The sequence below is a fragment of the Labeo rohita genome, chromosome 9, assembly GCF_022985175.1.
Source record: "Labeo rohita strain BAU-BD-2019 chromosome 9, IGBB_LRoh.1.0, whole genome shotgun sequence".
NCBI lineage: Eukaryota > Metazoa > Chordata > Actinopteri > Cypriniformes > Cyprinidae > Labeo > Labeo rohita.
In genome coordinates, this window is record NC_066877.1 from 21,438,204 (window position 1) to 21,462,058 (window position 23,855).

At 36.0% G+C, this 23,855-nt stretch overlaps 1 protein-coding gene across 5 annotated transcripts in view; it reads left to right on the forward strand.

Moving 5' to 3' along the window:
- Positions 1–23,855, forward strand: part of si:ch211-168k14.2 (phospholipase D1) — a 32,191-nt gene that overhangs the window by 1,302 nt on the left and 7,034 nt on the right. For 3 of the 5 annotated variants that reach the window (XR_007828372.1, XM_051118499.1, XM_051118495.1), the window contains exons 2-21: positions 17–129; positions 1,146–1,310; positions 2,421–2,551; positions 3,670–3,815; positions 4,118–4,235; positions 4,789–4,854; positions 5,566–5,624; positions 5,713–5,805; positions 6,276–6,428; positions 8,044–8,193; positions 8,944–9,027; positions 9,697–9,778; positions 9,936–10,046; positions 11,364–11,573; positions 16,283–16,526; positions 16,871–16,999; positions 17,566–17,691; positions 18,259–18,377; positions 21,752–21,865; positions 22,042–22,152. Coding sequence is in view for 4 of the 5 variants with exons in the window: in XM_051118499.1 (XP_050974456.1) it covers positions 1,166–1,310; positions 2,421–2,551; positions 3,670–3,815; positions 4,118–4,235; positions 4,789–4,854; positions 5,566–5,624; positions 5,713–5,805; positions 6,276–6,428; positions 8,044–8,193; positions 8,944–9,027; positions 9,697–9,778; positions 9,936–10,046; positions 11,364–11,573; positions 16,283–16,526; positions 16,871–16,999; positions 17,566–17,691; positions 18,259–18,377; positions 21,752–21,865; positions 22,042–22,152 (2,391 nt within the window). In the remaining variant the exon portion in view is untranslated. The remainder of the gene's footprint in view (positions 1–16; positions 130–1,145; positions 1,311–2,420; positions 2,552–3,669; positions 3,816–4,117; positions 4,236–4,788; positions 4,855–5,565; positions 5,625–5,712; positions 5,806–6,275; positions 6,429–8,043; positions 8,194–8,943; positions 9,028–9,696; positions 9,779–9,935; positions 10,047–11,363; positions 11,574–16,282; positions 16,527–16,870; positions 17,000–17,565; positions 17,692–18,258; positions 18,378–21,751; positions 21,866–22,041; positions 22,153–23,855) is intronic. The other 2 variants (XM_051118498.1, XM_051118496.1) reach the window with 2 other exon arrangements.

Genomic DNA, 23,855 nt, shown 5'->3' on the forward strand with positions numbered 1-23,855 from the left:
TCTTTCCAATGTTAAGGTCCTTCTGGGAGAGGAAATCACAAGTGTGTTTGGCTCCGCCCCCTCTTTGCAGCCGTTGACCCCTTGCCGTGTCCATTAGGAAGATTCTCAGTCTTACTGGAGCAATGACAGGTGAAATGAAGCACAAAATAATCTGTTTCTTTTTTTGCTTTCTCTCTCACTTTGACACAAATTGGAATGAAAAAAGTGTAAATATTCATAAGTAAAATTGTGGAGCAGGCATAAAATAAGTACAGTGAAATGTAAATAAATTATATATATGCGCACGTATACAAAATATATTTACATTTAATTTATTCATTACATTTTAATGCAAGTAACAGATTTGTTGCAAAATAATGCATATTACATACTATTATTCAGATTATTTTAGACAATATTAATTATTAACTATCATATGTTATATAAATGAACAAATTCTCACATAACACGGCTGTTTTCACTAACAGTTTTAAAGTTAATAAACTGCATTTCTTGTATTGTTTAGTAGCAGAAAAGGTTTGTGGCCCGTGACATTGCGTGATATCCAGCCATTTCCTCACTTTCATGCCATTTGACCCTGACCTTTCCTTTCTTTTATCATTACATGTACCGTCAGATTGCAAAAAAAATCAATGTCTGTCACCCTTTCTGGGATCACAAGACATTACATCCCCATGTTCTTTGATGACTTGTCTGTCACTTTGCATTTGGGCCACTGGCTCTAGAGCCAGTCAGGAGAGAAGGGAGGAGCCCCTCATTAACAGATTTCCCCCTCATATAAATACCAAAGTGCTGCAACCAGCCAAGTAATATTAAATCCATATTTCATGCATTTCGCATATGGGGGCAATTATCAGTGACCGGAAAAAATCAGAACGTGAGGTATTCATGCATATTTAGCAGACAAAACACTGAAATGCAGCTAAATGATTTGAAGGGGTGTGTGCATTGAGTAGATGGTAATGGGTCAAATATTCATTGTGTTCAAATTTTCTTACAGACATCAAAAATATTTAAATAACAATAAAACATTTCTTCTTCGAATAAATAGATAGTGTTGCATTATTATGACAAAAGCACTATATACCTCATACATTATTCCTGTATTTGTATCCTGTGGTGAAATAATTTTATTGTCTTTGTAGATAAAAGCCGTTAAGTGAAAATGTCTCTGAGTGGCCGTCAGGGGCCTCCTAAATTGGAGCGACTGGAGTCAGTAATGAGCCAGTTCTCTGGCAGCTTGGAACAAGACGATCTACAAGACGACCCAGAGGACCTGGACTTAAGCGGCCATACTGACCTCTGTGGAGGTAAACTGCACAGTACTGTGTCTTCGCTTTCATTAGTGACCTTATAGGACAGCTGACCTCTCAGCATACTGCTGTAGTTACTTGTATGTCAGACGGAGAGTGAGACAGCTTTATGTTGGACTTTGAGGTGCTGGAGCAGTGTAGTGCAATAGAAGCACAGTCCTTGCACAGCTCATACTGAATACTGACTGCATCTATTTTATACAAGTTACAAATGATGAAACTATTTTTTGTTTAATTTACGGTAAATATAAGTTGATCTAGTAACTGTAAATTAAAAACTGACCCCCAAAACAGCTGTCCCTTAATGGGTGAATTTAGACTGAATATGCAATCCTATTGTTTGTGTCTTTTTTTTTTACCCATTCTGGCCTAATTTAATTTTTTGATAAATGCTGTTTATTGAATTTCAGTATTTATTTAATGTTTATTGCTAGACAAGTCCGAGTTTTGTATATACTGTATTTAAACGTCACAGATTTTGGTAACAGTGTTGCAAAAATTGCAAACCTCATATAAAATAAATAGAAAATGCAGCTCATATAATATTTATTTTGACCTCCTGAGGTTGACGATCAATTTTTTGTCCTGAATGTTAAGCACCTCACTGACTGTATGAAAGGATTCCAGCCACTATTTTGTATCTTGTTCACAGAAAGTGCAACTTACGCTCACTGCTAAAGCAGTGAATGTTCATTAATATTTCCAGGAACAAATATGTTAATTTTAGCAGGTAAAAGCACATACTTACTAAAATCATTATCTGATGCAGAGCAGATTTAGCCTTGAGAAACTCCAGAGCACACAGCATACTATACACCTCCAGCTGGAGTCTTCAATCGCTATCCTGCTGACAATCAAATGGAGCCTCTCCATGCCATTACTGCACAACTTCAAAAGATGAAAAGCCAAACAAACTATATCTAAAGTAGCTGTACTTTAGATTGCTATGATGTTATCATCCATTTTAAAATACAAGGCCAACATGAGTCTGAATGATTACCGCACCATCAAAGTGTGTGTCAGTGTTTTCTTATTGATCTCACCTGGCTCATGTGATTGTCCCTTGAGATATGATCACTAACATTTCAATGTTATAATTGTTTTCAGAACCAAGGAACATATCCTTTCAAGCAATATACAACTTTCTTCCATTCAAGTCACTGGATGGTGTTATATTTCTTGAAGAAGTGCCAATCCTGGTACAAGTGACAGAGGTGGAGCGATTCACATCTACAAGGGTAAAAAAAAAATAAAAACTGGAAACACTAGTGAATCAATTCCACATTTCTCCACCATGGGTATTAAGACTTGTAAGGCTTAATATAACACAAATAATGTCTCTTACTGAACTGTTTTATACATATTTTGGACTATGGGGGGCGCTAATATTTTGATGACGTGAAATGTTTGTACTCAGTGAGCTACTGGTGCTATCCGATGCTATTTGTACCACAACATAACTTAGAATACACAACTCGAAAAAATCAACTACTGATATAATGATCACAGCTACTGAAAGAGCCTACAGGTGGCGCTGGATATAAGCATAGGCTTAAACAAAATGCCGTACCATTGTTTTTTCCCCACAAGGAGTCTAAATGTCCCCGGAAATCGAGTGAAATCCACGCTGAGAAAACCTCCATGACAAGCGTCTGCATGTTTACATCCTGTCAGGATGGCATCTAGCCTTTCTTGTCTTTCGTTTGTAAGCTCTTTCAGTAGCTGTGGTCTACTAAAAGCCTCAAAGGCATCAGGGCTAAAGTAGAGAGAACAAAGACGCACGTCATGGGCTTCTTCCCATTCTTTTCTCCTCTTCTTATCGCTAGGAACGCAGTGATGGCTTACATCGCTTCTCTTGTTGCCCTTAGACTGAAAATTACAATCAAAAGCTTCACAATGTGGCATTGTATCAATATTTTATTTTTGAAGTCATGTATTCAGAGTTGTGTTGTGGTAGAATAGCAACAGGTAGCGCCAGTAGCTCACAGAGGGCAACCATTTTTTACGCCATCAAAATAATGGTGCCTCCATAGTCTAAAATATGTCAAAACCGAGATGGATTTTTTTAAATAATGTAAATCTTTTGTGGGTTTTCTACTACATATTTCAGTATAAGACATCATTTGCCTTATATTAAGCCATACAAGTCTTTCTAACACTTAAGTTGTTCTAAAATATGTTTTTGAAGCTATAATGCTAATTTAATAAAAGGATAATGGGATAAAAAAGAAATAAAAACAATACTATGTAGCATTTTAAAGTTTTTTCTATACATATGTAACATGTCTCATTGTTTGTTTGATATCTGATATGTGTAAAAACATTCAATCAGTTTCTTGAAATGATTCACTCTAAGGTGCTGAATCCAAACCTGTACACTATAGAGCTGAGCCATGGAGGTTTCAACTGGCAAATCAAGCGTCGTTTTAAGCACTTCCAGACACTTCATCAGGAGCTGCTCAAATTCAGGGCCCTTTTAAAAATCCCTCTGCCAAGCCGAATGTAAGATGCGCTGTATTAATTTCATCTCAATATGCATACATTCTCTCACAAACATGCCACAAATCTTGAAAACACAATCTGCCCTGTTGCTTTTTGTGCCACTGAGTGTTTTCATTTTTCAGTTGGGTGTACTCAATTTGTCCCAGATGTATTCTCGTTAGCGCCCCTGAACTCTACGAAAAACTCTTTTCTCAGCCTCACTGCACTGTTACCTCTCAGTTAATCAAATCAGAGGTGCTTTCATGGACACACAAACCAAAATCTTGTCAAATATTGACAGTCAGGTTTCCTCTTTTTGACAGTCACTCAGTCAAAAGGAGGTCATTCAAAGGCCGTAAACTGTTTCATGGAGAACACATACCAACGTTACCACGAAGACCTGATGCCCTCGTCAAGGAGGAACAGCTCACCAGCAGAAAAGTTACATCTTTTATTTTCAGTTCATTCTATATTGCTATAGTGTATATATAAACTACCATATATATAGAGTAAGTTGATTTCAAAAAGGTGGCTTTATTTGATTTATGCTATAATTACACTATTAGTCAAAAGTTTTTGAACAGTAATATTTTTAATGTTTTTTAAAGCATTCTCTTGGATAGAAATTCATATTTTTATTTAGCAAGGATGCTTGAAATTGATCAAAAGTGATGATAAAGACATTTATAATGTTACAGAATATTTCTCTTTCAGATAAATGATGTTCTTCTGAACTTTCTATTCATCAAAGAAACCTGAAAAAATCTACTCAGCTGTTTTCAACATTATTAATGATAATAAATGCTTTTGAGCAGCAAATCAGAATATTAGAATGATTTCTGATCATGTGACTGGAGTAGTGATGCTAAAAAATGTCAGCTTTGAAATAACAGGAATAAATTACATTTTAAAATAGATTCAGATGGAAAACAGTTGGTAGTGTATATTTAAACATGTTTATTTCAGTGTTTTAATCATCTTTTTGTTCTAACAGCTGCAACTTGAGGACTATCTGAGGAATGTATTGAAAAGGCCTATATACAGGACACATCCTGCAACGGTAAGTCACAGCTCAAACATTTTTCCTTGTCTGTACCCTTAGAAAAAGTACTGTTGCAGTACCCTGTGATGATAATATAAATCATCAAAGAAGAGTGTTATCATCATGCTACCATGCCCAAAATAGCATACTATAGTACTTTCTGTTAGTGTACAATGAGAACATAATGACTGTATAACGAATTTTGTATTCACAGATTTTACTAATATCATCTATCTGTGCAGTGCTATTGTCTAGCAATAGCCCTGGTGTTAAAAAAAAAAAAAATTAGAATTGTTCAGTTTCCATTGTGTCACATGATGGCAGAATGAAGGATCTGGAAGGAACTCTACCTGCTGTGTCCCCACTCATTAAAACAGGCTCTTTTGTAGAAAAAGCCTCTGAGAGGTGATTCCACACTTAGCTTAGTGCTTCACAGGCTAATTTTCTGACAGTCACATAATTAGCATTCGTTTGCAGGGCTAATTAAAGAGTACCTGTATCCGGAAACATTCGCCCCCTGCCTCAGTTTTCACCTCACACTTTCCTGGCTAATTATTAAGGTAGAACTGGACTGTACAAAGCAGATGCCAATTTGTGCTTCATTTTAGTCACCATAACTAAAATGTTTCAAAGAACTTAAATAATGATATTTCTGAATTAACTGTTGCATGGCTCATTTGGCATAAAACTAGATTGAGGCTGATTGACGCTAATTGAATTTTATTTCAGCTTGAATTTCTGGAAGTGAGTCAAATCTCATTTATCCATGATCTTGGACCAAAAGGAATGTAAGCATGTACATAGTGACATGGAATACAATAAAAAGTCCTTGGCTTGATTTGTATTTGTCAATTTATTTGTTCATTTGCCTTCAAGTGAAGGTCTAATTTTAAAGAAATCAGGAGGAAACACATTCCCTGTCTGTTACTGGTGCGGATCAAACAGCGTCTGTTACCGATGGTCCAAAAGGTGAGAGCTGTTTCATGTTATAAACTAGTATTTTTATTTTTCACCTTTGTTCACATTGTGAGGACTTAATCTTTCTGAGAAAAACACTTCAGTCAGTAGTGCGTGATCTTTGTCTCATGGTTTCACAAGTAAGAACACCAAGCCCTGAAATGAATATTGGTGAATAACAGATGCTGATGTTGAACTATCTTCATCTGTGAGGACAGGCGTGTTATTGTTTTTTCTTTGACAAGCAGCTACAGTAACATTACACTTACATAGTTCACATGGCTCTTAAAAGCAAACACTGAAAGATTCAGGCCCAATTGAATTTTGCTCCTCGGATTGCGGCCTTGCTGAGCCTTTGGGTCGTGGCATGTCTTCTTTTTCGGTTGTTTACTTATTTAGGTTATTATGATGTTTTCCCACAGCTGATAGAATGGCTCTCCCCCTTGTTTCAGCGCTCATGTTGTGACTGCTTCATGTTTCAGATGGTTGGTGGTAAAAGACTCCTTTGTTCTCTACATGAGGCCAGAGGATGGCCAAGTAGGCACCGTGATTCTATACGATAAGGGATTTCACATCAAAATAGGGACCCTGGAGACCGGAGTCAGGCATGGAGTCACGATTGAGAATCTGTGCAGGCAGGTTGAGAAAAATGTCTTTTATATTTCAGCTATTTCATCATGCAATAACTGCTATTGAACATGGTTTCAAAGCTTTCTATACATATATGTGCATCAGTGGTGTGCAGTGGTGTTTCTTTTTTTTAAATCTAAAATTCTAAATCTAAATTTATGTCCCAGTCACGTTTTCTTAGTTAAATAAACATTACTTACACTATCAGAAAAAAACTATTTTATATTTACACATTACCTATGCAATCAATATTCTATTTATTAAATCCATATGAATCTCATCAAGTTAGTGTTTTTAAGCATTTTACATTAATTAAAACAATATATTTTGTGGAATTATGTTCAGCTTTACTTTTTCAGTTAACTTTGAACTATTTTTGAATTTTCTGGATCATCAGTCATCAAAGCTCTGTTAATATTGGTCACAGACACAGAAATTTACTTCAAATTTCACTAAGCTGATTACTCACTGAAAACTCCCACAGATCAGGTTTTCTTGCCATTTAAAGTCTTATTTTGATGTGTGTGTGTATTCTCAGTATTCTCTAAAAATAAGTCTTAATAAAACTGCAAGATAATAGCAAGTGAAATTGGTCTTTATTAAAGGAGAAATCCCCTTGTCATCCAAGATGTTCATGTCTTTCTTTCTTCAGTCGTAAAGAAATTATGTTTTTTGAGTAAAACATGTCAGCATTTTTCTTCATATAATGGACTGCTATGGTGACCAGAGTTTAAACTTCCAAAATGCAGTTTAAATGCGTCTTCAAACGATCCCAAATGCAGTTGTAAACGTTCAGAGCCGAGGAAGAAGGGTCTTATTTAGCAAAACGATCGGTTGTTTGCATTAAAGAAATACAATTTAAATACTTTTTAATCTCAAATGCTCATCTTGTCCTGCTCTACCTGAACTCTTTGTATTCTGCCTCAAGACAGTTAGGGTATGTCGAAAAACTCCAATTGTGTTTTTTCCTTCAACTTCAAAAATCATTTCAAAGTCATCCTACATCGCTGCAGAAGTACCGACCCAGTCTTTGCAAAATGAACATGCAAAGAAGATCAAACACCCTTAACAAAAAAGGTAAAACAGTGATATAGCATGATTTTGAAATTGAGGGAGAACATGAGATGGGAGTTTTTTGACATACCTTAACTGTCATGAACCGGAAAAAAAACAATCCAGGCAGAGTAAGACAAGACGAGCGTTTGACATTAAAAAGTATATAAATTGTATTATTTTTTATGAAAATAACCGATCATTACGCTGGGATCGTTTACAATCGCATTTGGGATCGTTTGAAGGCGCATTTAAACTGCATTTTGGAAGTTCGGGGGCACCATATCAGTCCATTATATGGAGAAAAATGCTGAAATGTTTTCCTCAAAAAACATAATTTCTTTACGACTGAAGAAAAAAAGTCATAAACATCTTGGATGACAAGGGGGTAAGTACATTATACGTGAATCTTTGTTTTGGAAGTAGACTTCTCCTTTAAAAGGATGTTTAGATTTTTACTGTAAAACAAGACAAAATGCATTGTTTTGTTTTGCAATGACAAAAGTATTTATCATTTAATATATATATATATATATATATTTTTTTTTTTTTTTTTTTTTTGGACAGGGCGCTTACTATTAAGTGCTCCACATATAGGCAGGCCCGTTGGTGGGGACACTCCATAGACGAGTTTTCGCAAATGTTTGGACAGGACTTTCTGAGGGAAAACCGCCATGGGTCTTTTACGCCTGTTAGAGAAAACACTACATCGAAATGGTAAGAAATTATGCCATCACACTAATTATTAAAGGGGACGCTGGATGCTCACTTTCCACAAGTTGGTATGATTCTTTAGGGTCTGCATGGAATGTCTGTAACATACTTTGGTTAAAATTCCTCAACCGTCATGTCACAGCATGTCACGTCGAAACACTTTTTATCTTGGTAAAAACAGGTCTGTTCATAGTGACTAGTTTCAGTGCATGATAATTAGCTACTGCTCACCCCTCTCTTCCATTGTTTGTGTATTTGGTGGTGCGTTACCATCAAAAGCCAAAACTAAACTGGAAATATCTTAATACAGGACAGTCCGACAGCAGTTGTGGGCGGGGCCTGAGCAGTATGATGTCATACTGCTCAAAACGGTTTGCTAAAAAAAATCTATGTTTGATAAATGAGACTGTTTAGGTTTTTGGGGGACTAAAATGAATGGATTTTTATCAGTGCAGGATGGTTGTGTCCACAAACAGTTTGCTTTTATATGCAAACACCATGTAAAAGTGAACTTTGCATTTTAAATTTTTTTATGATAGTCCAATTAAAACTTGTTCTTTCTAAATATGTTTACATTGTACAATATTTTCAGTTTTAAAGTATTACAGTAATCTCAGAAGTTCAGCTAGTCCCTCATTCTTTGTTCTTTTTATGTCGATATGTGAGCAACACTTACCAGAACATTATCTTTCAAATCTCTGTGAAGTACCCTGACACAGTTCTTAAATGAAGCGCCCTGTGCTCCTTTTGAAGGTTTGTCAACGCAGCTGGATACTTTGATGCCATAGCTGATGCCCTGGAAGGAGCAAAGGAGGAAATCTTCATCACAGCCTGGTGGTACAGATTAGAATCAGCTTCAATTACTCCCCACGTACCTAGCCTTTACAGTTCTGTGAGCACTTATGTGCATCTTTTAATGCACCATTTTTTTTGTTCCATTTCCTCAAAGATATACTGAGATGTTTTGCAAAAGGGGAAGAATACATAGCTGGTTTTGTAGTACTGTAGATTCATTAGCTAATCATTTTTACAATACGTACTGAACCAAACAAGTATACATTTTTGAAGAAATAGTTCATTAAAAAGTCAAATTTCTAGCATTATTTACTGACCCTGTTGTTCTAAACTGTACACTTATAAAAATAAAGGCTCTTTATTGGCATTAATGGTTCTGTGAAGAACCTTGAACATCCATGGAACCTTTGAAATGCAGAAAAATGTTCTTTATATCAAAAAAAGTTCTTTAGATTTTTAAAATGTTCTTCAAAGTGTTTGTTTTAGGAACTGTTCACTAAAAGGTTCTTTGGGGAACCAGGATCTTCTTTAAAAATTCACAGTTTGTGCTTGGTAGAATAAAGAAAGCCATACATGTTTTGAACCACAGGCTGAATAAATTGTGACAAAAATCCAATTTTGGGTGAAGTATCCCTTTAATATAACAGAAATAAAGAATGAAAGATATATAGAGGTTGTCAAAGCATTGACTGGTTTTGATATGGCCCTCAGGTTAAGCCCAGAAATCTTTCTCAAACGACCAGTAGTAGACGGGAACATGTGGAGATTAGACCATGTCCTCAAGCGGAAAGCAGTGAGTCTGAACACCTGCTCAAATCTGGACTTCAGCCAGTTTAATTTTACTTCTCACACATCCATATATTATGTTGCACCTCATAGTTCACCCAGTTCTCTTTTGGTTTTCCCAGTCCAAAAGTTGTTTAACCACATTTTGTCTTTTGTCAACTCAGCAACAAGGAGTAAAGATATTTGTCCTGCTCTACAAAGAAGTCGAGGTAGTGATGGGTCTCAACAGCGAATACACGAAGAAAACCCTGATGGGGCTTCACTCTAACATCAGGGTGAGTCGATCAGTATGTCAAACATTGTCAAAAGCAGAATCTCGCCCAGAAACGACAGAATTACAGAGGGGACCCATCTCTCCGAATCAGTTTCCCAATCTTATGTCTACACACATCTCTCCAAGAACTAAGGTTCAATCAAAACAAATCATAGAAAGCACGAGAGTACCCAGCGTGCCCACTACCTCCGGACACAGGAATAGCATGTTACTCAGATCATGTTTGGACATATCCAAAATTCTCTGTAGTAAAATGAGGGGATCGCTGTGTTGGGAACCCTACGGATCGTGTCTGGAGATGGTCAGGTTCTTCCTTGCCGATCGTCTCCGTAAGCCTGAGGCTGCAAGTCTGCTTTCTCCCCTGGTGCCACAGAACTTCTATGGCACCATAGCGCTGCGGTATTCATCACCGTAGCACCCCAGGCCAGTGAGTGATTGACGTGCCGTCACATTATCTTATTGGAGCGCTGGTTGAGTCTAGGCAGAGGAGTGACACTGGGAAGTGGCTTGGGATCCACACCCCAAGGATGTGTGCGGCGAAGCAGCTGGGTGGAGGTATTCCTGGGCCCTGCTGGTGTAGAAACACCTGCCAGGGGCGGCTTCCTCCGGAGGCTTCGCCAAAGCTGGTGGAGACGCAGCTGTTTCGCACAAAGGTTGACACCATCTACATTGTGGCGTTATTTTTGGCTGATGGCCCGCTGTATTTCTTCAGCTGATTTTGGTCAATTGACAAAAGAGTTTGGCACATGTAATACTTCATGTGGGTATTTCATGCACCGTTCAAAAATTTGGGGTCGGTAATTGGTAACGGAATCTCTTTTGCTCACCAAGTCTGCATTTATTTGATCAAAAATACAGTTAAAACCTTAAAATATATTTTAATTTAAATGTAATTTATTCTTGTCAAGGCAAAGCTGGATTTTTAGCAGCCATTACTGCAGTCCTCAGTATCAAATGATCCTTCAGAAATCATTCTAACTGGTGCTCGAGGAACATTTCTTGAAGGAGGAACGTCAGCCCTGCAAACAGCGCAATATGTAATATGTTGAATCCCTGATGCATTTGTTTTAATGATTCTTTGATGAATAGAAAGTTCAAAAGAACAGATCTTTTAAAAATGGTAATTCCTTTTGGAAACTGTAGGCTGTAAATAGTATATTGTACACAAAAAACATACAAGAAATAGCATGCAAGCTGTAAAACTGTAGTATTTTAAACGTAACCTCAGTCTTCATTGTTCTTCAATAAAGAATTGCCCAACGTCTTGTGCAGTTGAGAAAAGGAACCTGACGAGCTGCCCATCTCTGTTGATTGACAGGTCATCCGACACCCTGATCACATGCCCTCCACAGCATTGCTTTGGGCTCACCACGAGAAGTCGGTGGTGATTGACCAGTCACTCGCCTTCCTGGGAGGGATTGACCTGGCCTACGGAAGATGGGACGATTCCCAACACCGACTGACTGATGTGGGAAGTGTGAGAAGAAGCCCTCAGCACAGTCCCGCTCTATCACCCAGCCTCACTCATGTAAGACCACCACTATTATACACTACTCTATGGACAAGAATCACCATTACTATACTACAATTATTCATGTCATAACCCATTTTGCTCTGACACTATGCATCAGATGTTTGTGGATGGGAAGATTTTTTATTTATTTTTCAGTTTTTTAAAGTGTCACCAAGGCAACATTTATCTGGTAAAAAATAGTTAAAATTTATGTATTATCAAATGTTACTACAATTTAAAATAGCATTTCTATCTTAATGCATAATTTTAATACATTTATGTTTTTATAACTGTAATTTATGACAAAACTGATTTTCAGCAGCTATTAATCCGCTCTTCAGTACTACATGATTCTTCCAATATGCTGATTTGGTGCTCATGAAACATTTCTTAATGTTATCAGTAGGGCTGGGTAAAAAATATTGATTTTTCTATTTTGATCGATTCTTATTTTTACGAAACAATATCGATTCTTAAATCCCAAGAATCAATTAGTCTAGCCTGATTTCAGTTAATGAACGAAACATTGTAGCGCACCTCCCATCCAATAAATCACAATAAGTTTGTGCTTTGTTGCTTTTGATATGAAACAAAGTCTCTGATTTAAAATTCTGTCCATTATATTTTAGTATTTAAACAAGTGCCGTTTTGCCGCTGTTTAACGCGGAGTGACAGATCGCTGTAGCGCCTCAGTTCAAGAGAACACAAGCACAAAGCACACGTGAACTGATCATCTCCTCCGCTTTAATACTAATTTCAGTTCAAAATAAACATGAATTAACATCCAAAGGTATGTTGAGAAAGAGCACAAGTTACTGAAATCCATATCCTGTCTCATGTAATCGTTCATGTCAATATAACAGCTTGTAAACAATGTCAACTAATGTCACATTTACCTCAGAAAAAATAAACTCATAAACTTGTTAGTCAGCTAGAAAAATGAACTCTATAGAGGAGCATTTTGCTAAATATATGCACCATATTTATTATGTAATTGTAAGTTTATTATTATAAAAGCTTAATTGATGTAATTTAACCGTTTGTATACAAATCAGTTCATTTTAACCTTAATATTATAGTAATGTAGTATCAACTGACTCTCATGTATTTACTACTAGTTGAGAGATTTTTTTTTCCTTGAGAAAATTAGGCATGTACTGTACCTGATGATCAAAATCAAGGCTTGCGAATCGGAATTGAATCATTGTGTCAAAAACCCGCCCTAATTATCAGTGTTAAAAACAGTTGTGCTGCTTAAGATACAGTTTTTTGTTGGATTAATTTGGATAAAATTTTTAAAAAGTAAATTCTTGTTATTTCTTATGGATTTATTTACATATATACAGAGAGGGCAAATCAGAACTAGATGGTATCACTTCTTCTCAGAGGCACAGAGGCATTAAGTGAATTGGACAGGAATAAACTTCTTGTAAATGTGACCCATTGAGAGTGATAGCCCACAGTGGCCCCACAATGTTTGTCAACATGCCATGCATATTGCCAGCTGGGTGTTTCTGATATCTGTCAAAGACCTCAATGGGGGAAGTCGACACGCACCTGACAGATGCCTGCTAAAGCCTCCTCTGAACATGTGTACTGATGCGCCAATCAGTATTGAAAGTAACATCTATTTAAAAAACGACTCATTAAAATGTCATGTAAATTCATCTGTAGGACCGCTACATATTTGTTTGTGTGTTATGTTATGAGCAATTGTATTGATCTGTGATTCAAGCTTGAAAGCATTGTCAGCTAACCTAAATTAAAATTGTAGCAATTTATATTGTGTAGCCGTTCTAACAATGGCGCTCATAAAGGAGCCGTCCAGACTGCGTTTGAGTTGTATGCTTACTGGGATTGATTTTGTGGCGGGTGATTCAGGGCCTCTGCCTTCTTATTCTTTTCTTTTTCCAACGAGCAAACGTAAAATTGCAATTACGGAGCATCTGGGGCACCCTTGAAGGGCCTGTGGTTGATAATTCCAGTCCTTCTCGCTGGGCCTTTCCTTCCCCCCTGAGAGCTGCATTAAACATAAAGGCCCTGCATGGATGAGTGAGTCAACAAATGACTGGGGCCACTAAATGGGAGCTTGATTTCGTCTATATGCCACCTCTCCCGGCCTGCTGCCTACCTGCCTGCCATTGTGTCATTAAATATGGGTCTGAGCTTTTAAATAAACATGATTTGAACCCAGATGACGGCACTTATTGCATTTACTAAGGGGCTTCTCTTAGCATGCTTGAGTGACTGTATCTATCAATGCGGGGCTCCTCAACTGTAAAATCTTTGCTAATATACATGAAACTGTTACAGCTGTTGGTCTAACCTTTCAAAACGTCTCCTAAGGAGCACAGTGATATTTGCACTTAATAAAATTATGCCCACCAGGAGAATAGTGCTCTGACATTTGCCATTTGTCAAGTCGAGGGCACTATGATCCCCCATGAGCCATTAACTCGCACACATCAGAGGGCATTTTACCCTCGTTCAGACTCTGCGCAGCAGACTGGAGTCACTTACACTGTCGTTTAAGTCATAGCTTCCCTGGGCTGATGCCGCACGGGTGGCCATTAGAGCTCCCTGCATACTGCGTGCTGACAGCTAGCCTTACATATCAGCCATATACAGTACTGTGCAAAAGTTTTAGGCCACTAGTATTTTCACCAGCTAAAAAATGGATTAAAGTAAGTTATTTCTATTTTTTGCTGTATTGTGTTAGTAAAAAATATCGGTTTACATTTCCAAACATTCTGTTTGCCATTAATTGTAATAATCTAGTGAGATTTTTGTTTGCACAAGGAGTCTGACAACAGCCAGTGCTCCACACTGATCTAATCTCATCATCATCCATTATTACGATTAATGGCAAAATGAATCTTTGGAAATGTAATCTGATATTTCCTACTGACACACTACAGCAAAAGACCGACTTTAACTGACTTTAAACCATTGGATTTAGTTATTTAATGGTTCAGAGTGTGTGTGGGAAAGGTTGTATTGGTTGTTTGGCCGTGGATTGTACACCAGTGATAGTTTAGACTAAAGAGACTAAAAAAGATAGACTAAAAAAAATAAATACTAGACAGTATAGATAGAATCATAGCAGACAGACATCCAGCATTGCATACGATAAATGGTGTGTTTAATATATTATACAATAGGTGCCCAGATGGTAATATTTGTGTGTGTGCATCAGTGTTCCCACAATAATGGAAAAACTAGAAATGTTAAAGGGGTCATCGGATGTTGTTTGAACATTAATGTGTGTTGGCAGTGTATGTACACATCTTCCCTATAATGATAAAAATCCATGCGGTTGCTTTTAATTAATCTGTAAAAGTAATATCCCCTTTTTCAAATCGAGCCATTCTCAGATGCCGGTCAGTGTGGCTTCAGAGGTCGCTCCCAGTTGATTGACATGAGCACCTTACAATAGTCCAACCTCCATTGTTTCAATGCCGGAGCAGGGATGTAAGTTAGACAAGAATATCTCCGATTGAGGTGTTGTGTTGCTGGATGTAATAATGAACGTAGTGGTCGTCATTTACTCCCGATATCTGAGCCACTGAAGATGCAGTGGATTATATTTGTTTGTGAAGGGAATGCGCCTCCCGATCTACATATATTCGTCTATGTTCACTCAAATTATTCGTGATCCAGCTTCACTTACAGCAGAAGTGAATATAAGGGTTTTAGTATGAATCTCTGTGATCGCCTTTCCTAATAACGTGCTAGTTAGCAAGTTTAGCGGCTAAATGCGGCTAAAGTAAACAGGCTCATCACTCCACAGAGAGAAGGGGGGAGGGGCAAACAGAGCTCATTAACATTTAAAGCAGCCTCGACCAGAACAGGATGATTTTTGCAGAGCTGATTTTGACAAGATAAAAAGGGTGTTGTTTTACACTACCACTGAGAATTTTTAACGAAAGTATATTATAGACTTTTCATTAAGACCATAAAGAATATCATATCAACTTGTGGCAAATGGGCATCCGATGACCCCTTTAAATGTGTGAAATCTGGAAATGGATAAGTCATGGAAATTAATAGCACTGTATATACATTGGGACTGATAAAAGTTATGTATTTCTAAAGTGAAATGAAATGTTTGAGTTAAATGAAAGGATAAGGGATAGTTCACCCAAAAATGAAAATTTGGTTATAATTTACTAAAATAGATACTTTGAAGAATGATGGTAACAAAACAGTTTTGGTGGCCATTGACTTCCTTCGTATAGACATTTCTCAAAATGTTCTTTCATGTTCCACAGAAGAAAAAAAACAAAGACAAACCGTTTTAGAACAAAATAAGGGTAAATATATGCTTATAGATTTTATTTGTTTGGTTTCTGAGTGAACTATCCCTTTAAGCTTTAAAATATTTTCTTTTTCTTCATGAAAATTAATTTTTCAAAAGGTATGGAAACCCTGATCCATGCATACTGTGGAGGCTAATATTGCCCACTGGCCTTTACAATAACAAAACAGGTAATTTGTGACTATTTTCTGTCCAGCATTTAAAGAAAGGCTGAAGTTTCCCAGAGCAGTTATTAAATATATGAACCTAACTGTTAAATTTTATCACCAGCAAGATATGTACATTTAGTGTGTACTAGAATTATTGGTACGCAGCTATTAGCTCCACAGCTTATTAAGTAACAAAAGATATGATGTCTTTTCGGCCTTATCTGTGTCACATACATGTGTTCGTTTTTGTCCTGTAGCAGTCAGTTGCCACGGTGGAGGAGGGTGAGGAGATGAAATTCAACGTGGTGGTTGAAGAAATTCAGACTGGAGAAGGAGGAGCAGGAGATTCATGCTCAGTGGAGGATCCAGGGGAGATCTGTGCGAGCTTTACTTTGCCCTTAGTGGAGGAACAGGGAGAAAACAACCTCACCCTGCCCACAGGAAGGCTGCTAAGAACCCCCTCAGAGAAAAGTCATCATAGCTCTGATGGAACAGAGTCCAGTAAGAGGAACTCAACAAAATACTGTAAATGTGACATCATATTGTAGGTTATAGTGATATGATTAGCTTTCTTTTCTTTTTTATTATGTGAAACTTACATATTCTTCATAAATATAATACATTTTATTTTATTAGATCTAGATATCTAGATATATCTGGCATTTTGAAACTTTTTAAAACTTGTCTTAAGAAACTATTATTTTTGTTGCCAGTAGAGGTGCAAAAATTACATTCTTTACCTTTGAGTGCACAAATGCAATTAAATGTCCAGTAACAGAAGATTGGCATGAATAGAACAAGTGCTTACTTAACAGAGGTTGTGTTTGTGTGTGTTCTGTGTGTAGAGCATTACAGTAGGAATAGTCTTAATTCCAGGACACCTCTCACTCGGGACTGTTACAGCAAGAGCTTGTCTCTGCATTCCAGCGATTCGTACTCTCTTGGCCTGCATCACTCTCTCCCGCTGCCTTACGGTTAGTACACACAACCAAACCACATCTATATGGCATGCATATACTGACATATGCATATACTGGATAGTTCATCCAAAAATGAAAATTCTGTCGTTAATTACTCACCCTCATGTCATTTCAAACCCGTAAGACCTTCATTCATCTTCAGAACACAAATTAAGATATTTTTGATGAAATCCGAGAACTTTCTGACACTGTATAGACAGCAAAGCAACTACCACCTTCAAGACCCAGAAGGTAGGTAAGTAAGGGCATCATTAAAATAGTTCATGAGACATCAGTGGTTCAACCGTAATATTATAAAGCTATTAGAATAGTTTTTATGAGCAAAGAAAACAAAAATAACAACTTTATTTAACAATTTCTTCTCTTCCGTGTCAGTCTTCGACGTTTGTTCGCAAGAATACTACGACATATGCGTGTGGTGGTATAAATCTATACACACACAACTAAACTTTGTTCACTGAAGCTATGAGAGCTAATCAATCTTTATAAGTTGATAAATCATATATATGAATTGTTATATCATAACAGTTCATCTGTGTAATGCATTTTTTCTGTTTTAGAGACTAGTTCTCTAAGAAGTTACATTGGCAGTACTGAACTCTGTGGAGAGACTCGTTTCTGGCATGGCAAAGACTACTGCAACTTCATCCTCAAAGACTGGGTCAAACTCAACAAGCCTTTTGATGGTATGGAACAGCTGATTTAAAACCCAGATTAAGCATATCTGCAATATCACAACCCACAACCAGAGCCAAAGTACCTTCTTTTTCAATTGTTTTTTTTTAGGGCTATGGACAAAAACAAACATTGACAAACAAAAATGACAACTGCACTACACATTCTTTGATATCTTAAGTCAAATTCATCAAATGAAGCAATCTCTCCAACACAGGAGTGAGAGAAAGAAGACATAGAAGTTGTTTCCAGCAATCCCATTCTGTAGTCGGTATGGGGTTATTTTCCCAGCTCTATTCTCTTGCCAGAGGGAGATAACTTCATTTTTGCATCTCTGCTTTTGTGAATGTGAAGTCCTGGTTTTGCACATAGTGCCAACTGGGTAGGACACAGCAGGAGAATGGAGAAGTCTGATAGATGAATGTAGTGAAATACTCTTAAGATGGTCATGCATTATCAAAGACGGTGAAAGAGAAAGACCACACTGTGATGGCTTCAAAAGGCCTGTCTGTCATCTTTGTATAATGGTTTGGCTAATGTTATTATGAATTATAGTTGTTTGTTTTTCTCTGGTTAAGATTTCATTGACAGGTATAAGACGCCACGGATGCCCTGGCATGATATCGGGGTGCTGGTTCATGGGAAGGCTGCAAGAGATATTGCACGACATTTCATTCAGAGGTGGAACTTTACAAAGGTAGGAAATTAGATCAATTCTCAGTGATCTCAGTGTTTCTCTTTTAAACAATCAGATTAAATAGAGATTTGTTACTACCTAGATTTTTCTATTCAGAAAAAAACTCAACATTTCATAAATAAATGTCAAAATAGATTAACTCAAATGTTTAGCATCAGATTATTTCATCTACATTACTTTCATAGCTCTCTTCTTACAGTACATAAATAACTAATTTGTGTCTTTTTAAACAATTTTAAAAAGAACATCTGAGTTGAATTAAACCATTAGAAATAAGTACCTCCTGAGCAACCTATGAGCAACGTAATTTTCACTTTTTGAGTTTTACATTTGAAAGTATTATAATAAAGTGAATGGGGTATATATTGTATTGTTTGTTATGCAGTATGACTATAAAGCATATCTTCATGAATGTCTAGAAAAATTAGCTTTTTTAAATTGCAAATACCACCTCCATTCAGAAGTCTAATTGTAAGAACTACAGATCAGAGAGCAGACACGAAGCCGAGGTTTCCACCCTCTCTCAAGTCTTTTTGAAAACCCATCTTTATTAGCTTGAGCTTAGCACCCCCTGCAGTTGCTCATTGTGTCCTGTTCTGAATGCCGTCAGCATTCAATGGCCGCCCGCACTCTCAGCCCCCTTTTAGAGCAATTAGAGGCCTTTTTACTTTGATTGTTCAGTAATTGAATTGGTTTGAGGCCTGTATGATTTCCTTTGGATTATGCCAGTCATATTTCAGGCTTGGCTACCGATCAGACACTCTGCTGGTGAATAATTAAAGGAGAGGAAGCCAGGTGTGTGTGTGCGGCAGAGGAGGACAAACAAAAGCCAGTTGAATGCCTCTGATGAGGTGTTTAGTGGAAATGAGAATTTACGGCTCAAAGACAGACTAGTCTCATTTATATCTTTTGCTGTTGATTAGGGAACGCCGCTCGTCGCATTCACAACAAAGAAAGTATTGTAAAGTGGAAACAATCCTGTCAGTGATTTCAGGCATTATGAGATATATTAGAGGACTTTTCATTTGTATAGGTCATGTATCGTTCAAAAGTTTGGCATAATTTTTTTTTTAACGCATCTCTTATGCATTTATTATGCAAGGATGCTTTTATTTGACCAGAAATACAGTAAAAACATAAATGTTGTAAAATATTATGATTTAAAATAACTGTTTGTCTGTTTTTATATATTTAAAAATGCAGCTTATTCTTGTGGTAGCAAAGCTGAATTTTCAGCAACCATTATTCCAGTCTTCAGCGTCACATGACACTTCAGAAATCATTTTAATATTCCAATTTGGTGCACAAGAAATATTTATTATTATCGTCAGTGTTGAGAACTGTTATTTTTGTGGAAACTGTTAATTTTTTTATGGATTCTTAGATGAATTGTTCAAAAGAACAGCATTTGTTTGAAATGGAAACCATTTGTAACATCATAAATGTTTTACATTCACTTTTGATACTTCTGATTCATATTAAAAAACACATACTAATCCCACAGTTTTGATTGATATTAGTATACATGTGACCCTGGACACCTGTGACCCTGGACCCTGGAAACCAGTTGTAAGTCGCACGGGTATGTTTGTAACAATAGCCAATAATACTTTGTATGTATTTTATGCCAAATGTCATTAGGATATTAAGTAAAGATCATGTTCCATTAAGATATTTTGTACATTTACTATTGTAAATACATCAAAACTTAATTTTTGATTAGTAATATGCATTAGGAGAACTTTAAAGGATTTTTATCAATTATTTATTTATTTATTTTTTGCACCCTCAGATTCCAGATTTTCAAAAACGTAGTCTCGGCCAAATGTTGTCCTAACAAAGCATACGTCAATGGAAAGCTTATTTATTCATGACTGGTGGTCCTGGGTCTCATATATACTAATTAAAATATTTGCCTTAGCTCAGAATTAAGCACATAAATAAACAATTGAATTCACATTGTAAAATACATCATCCTGCAGTCTTATCATCTAAACTTTTATTAAAAATAACAGTTTTATTTTTTTGTTATTTACAAATAATGTATTCTTACACCTGTGCTAAACTAACTGGCTGTTATCTACTATTACCACCGAACTAGAATTAGCATCTATTTTCCGTCTCTTTATACTAGGTGGCCTTAACTGCTATGTACTTACATTTAAATGAATCATTTGATACAATGTTTTTATATTGTACTTATATTTTTAAAAAATACCTGCATGTAATTACATCTGTAATTGATTTGTGTAATTACATTTATAATTACACTGTAATAACCTACTCATACTACTAAACCTGTCCCTAACCTTACCCGTACCCCATCTCAATAGCAGCAAAAGTATTTTTCAATACAAAATGAACACAATAAGTGCATTGTACTTATTTTTTGATGTAAGTACGTAGTAGTTAAGGTGTTTTAACTTAACGCTTATGTTCTGTACCTGTATTATGAAAAAAAACTGAATTAGTTGAAGTCAAGGCTTTTTTTTAGAGCTGTGGTGATTCAGACATGTGATTCACTATCAAGGTCACTGGAGTTATGAGTATCGCTTGGGCAGCTGCCAACAGCCCGTGAGCAGAGTTAATGTTAGTTCTCCCTCATCAGGGCTCAATGGATTTTAATCAACACATTATGCCAGTTGTTAATTGCCTGAGAACCATCTGTTTATAACCACACGGCCCAGATTACCGCTTACCCACAGTGTAAGCTGACATGGCGTACAGCTCGCTAATTTGCACCACGAGCACTTCCTTCATGAGGGGTGAAAACGTCAAGTAAAATAAAACTTCCAAAGGAACTCTGGCAACTTAAGCGAGCAAAAAAAAATTTGTGTCTTTTGTTGTAATGACAGTTTTATACACAGCAGAACAGAACAGATAGTCTAGATGAATCGAGAACAAAACTAATGTGACCAAATATCACAGAAACATTGAAAATACTGTTCCTTCCATATGTAGATAATTGGTAGAGGGTGGCAACATCGTTTCCTTTGTTTCCCAGGAAACAAAGCTCGTCTCATGTTCAAACGACCTTTGAACCATGTTCCCGGCCCAGTTGAAAACAGTCTGAGTATAGTCTAGTTAGGACAATAGCCATTAAAAACCTACTTTCGACAAACCTTCGCACACACGGCCATCAATTTACTGTAATCAGCGGCACTGTCTAAGACTAAACAGAGGAACAGAGACTTTTGTTCAGCCCTAAACAAGTGCTCTGTCTCTGGGGAGTGGAGGTACCAGGCAGGGGTTGATGGTCAGCCCAACAGGCTATCTGGATGTGGCACAGTAATTAGCGCTCTTTAGGGGTGTGATTTTGGAGTCAACGTCGGGCGTTCTGTCTGATCCCAATCAACTCTCCTTTTATTTGCTAGCTGGTGAAGAAGCGGTCGGGGGCGACGTGCTACCCCTGCCTCATGCCCAAGTCTCTATCCGCACCCATGGTGCCAGCCGAATACAGCGGCAAATCAACTCAGGCTAATGTTCAGGTGAGATATCACCACCAAACCACATGGGTTCCTGCTTTGACCTGGCAATATTGCCAAAATTATCCATCATTTTTCAAGAATCATGTTAGAATCCAAGTTTGCACTAATATTTATTTAGAAATATGTGTTGTGTGATAAATAAAACCATGTCATTCTGTCCTTTTTCCCCAAACAAGGTTTTGAGGTCTGTGTGCCAGTGGTCTATTGGGACAAAGGTTCATGAGGAGTCCATTCATTTAGCCTACGTTTCAGCCATCCAGAATAGCAAACATTTCATCTATATAGAGGTAAAATATATGACCATAAATATTTATTAGTTGCACAATTTGGGATATGGCCTAGGCCTGGTCTTCAGTACAGAGTAAAAGTTTTTTTTTGTTTGTTTTTCTGGGGGTGATGTGACATACATTTTATGAACTGTTATTTACCCAGAATTTAATCTAAAAATATTCAAATATTTTATCATATATCAGAGCAGATTTCTTGTTGTTTTATGTAAATTTCCATTCAGATACTGAAGGTTGCTTTATGGAAATACAAAAATATATTAATGAACCAGGTTCTAAAAACATTAAATAAATAAATAAATAATATATATGTATATTAGCATATGTTTTTAGCAAGGAAAAGTGACTGTAATGCTACAAAAGATTTGAATATATTTCAAATTTTTATATTAAAAGCACTGTTTTATTCTAACTTTATATTCATTGAAGAATCCTGAAATAAAATGGAAAACAGTTGTATTGCACCGTGAAATAGTTTTTTAGGGGCACAGTAACCGTGCATAAATTTGATGAACTTTTATTTATCCTGTTTTTCATCTAAAATGTTTTATTTAAATTTTCATTCAAATACAAGAGATCACTTTATGAAAATAGAACAATAATATTAATGTACCAGGGCCTAAAATAAATAAATAAATGAATTTCTTATAGCATATGTATATTTATTTAGCAAGGAAAACTGACTGTAATGCAACAAAAGATTTATATATATATGTTTGAAATTTATATTTCAAAAGTGCCGTTTTATTCTAACTTTATATTCATTGAAGAATCCTGAAATCCTGAATCCTGAAATATATTAAAATAAATAACAGTTGTATTGCACTGTAAAATTGTTTTTAGGGGCACAGTAACCGTGCATAAATTTTATGAATTTTCATTTATCCAGTTATTCATCTAAAATATATGTATTATATTATTTATCAGATTTCTTATGTTCTATTTAAATTTCCAATCAATTACTGAAGGTCGCTTTGTAGAAATAAGTGAATAAATAAATAAATAAATAAATAAATAAATAAATGCAATTCTTATAGTATATGTATATTTATTTAACAAGTAAAAGTGACTGCAGTGCTACAAAAGATTTAAATATATTTCAAATTTATATTTCAAAAGTGCTGTTTTAATCTACCTTTATATTCGTTGAAGAATCTTGAAATAAAATATATTAAAATAGAAAACAGTTGTATTGCACTGTAAAATAGTTTTTAGGAATGCAGTAACTGTGCATAAATTTTATGAACTTATGTTTACCCAGTTATTAATCTAAAATATATAATATTATTTAGCATATATCAGGGCATTTTTTAAAAAAAATTAAATACTAAAGATCACTTTATAAAAATAGGAAAATAATATAAATGAAGAATGAAAATTCTTATAATATATGTATATTTATTTAGCAAGGAAAAGTGACTGTAGTGCTGCAAAGGATTTAAAATTAAAGATTTAAATGTTTAAAATTTATATTTCAAAAGCTTTTTATTGGTAGTGTGTAAATATATACAGTATTGTTAATTTTATGTATTAATTCTATATGTAAAAACTAAAATAAAAAAGTTTAAAAAACAATAAAAACAACTGTATCCCAAACTGATCACTGTTTTATTAGATTTTGCATAATGCTTCAGTTTTAGTTCCTGTGCCATATTTGCACTGCATCTCTCTTTCAGTCACCCTCTCTCCCTTCTCTCTTCTGT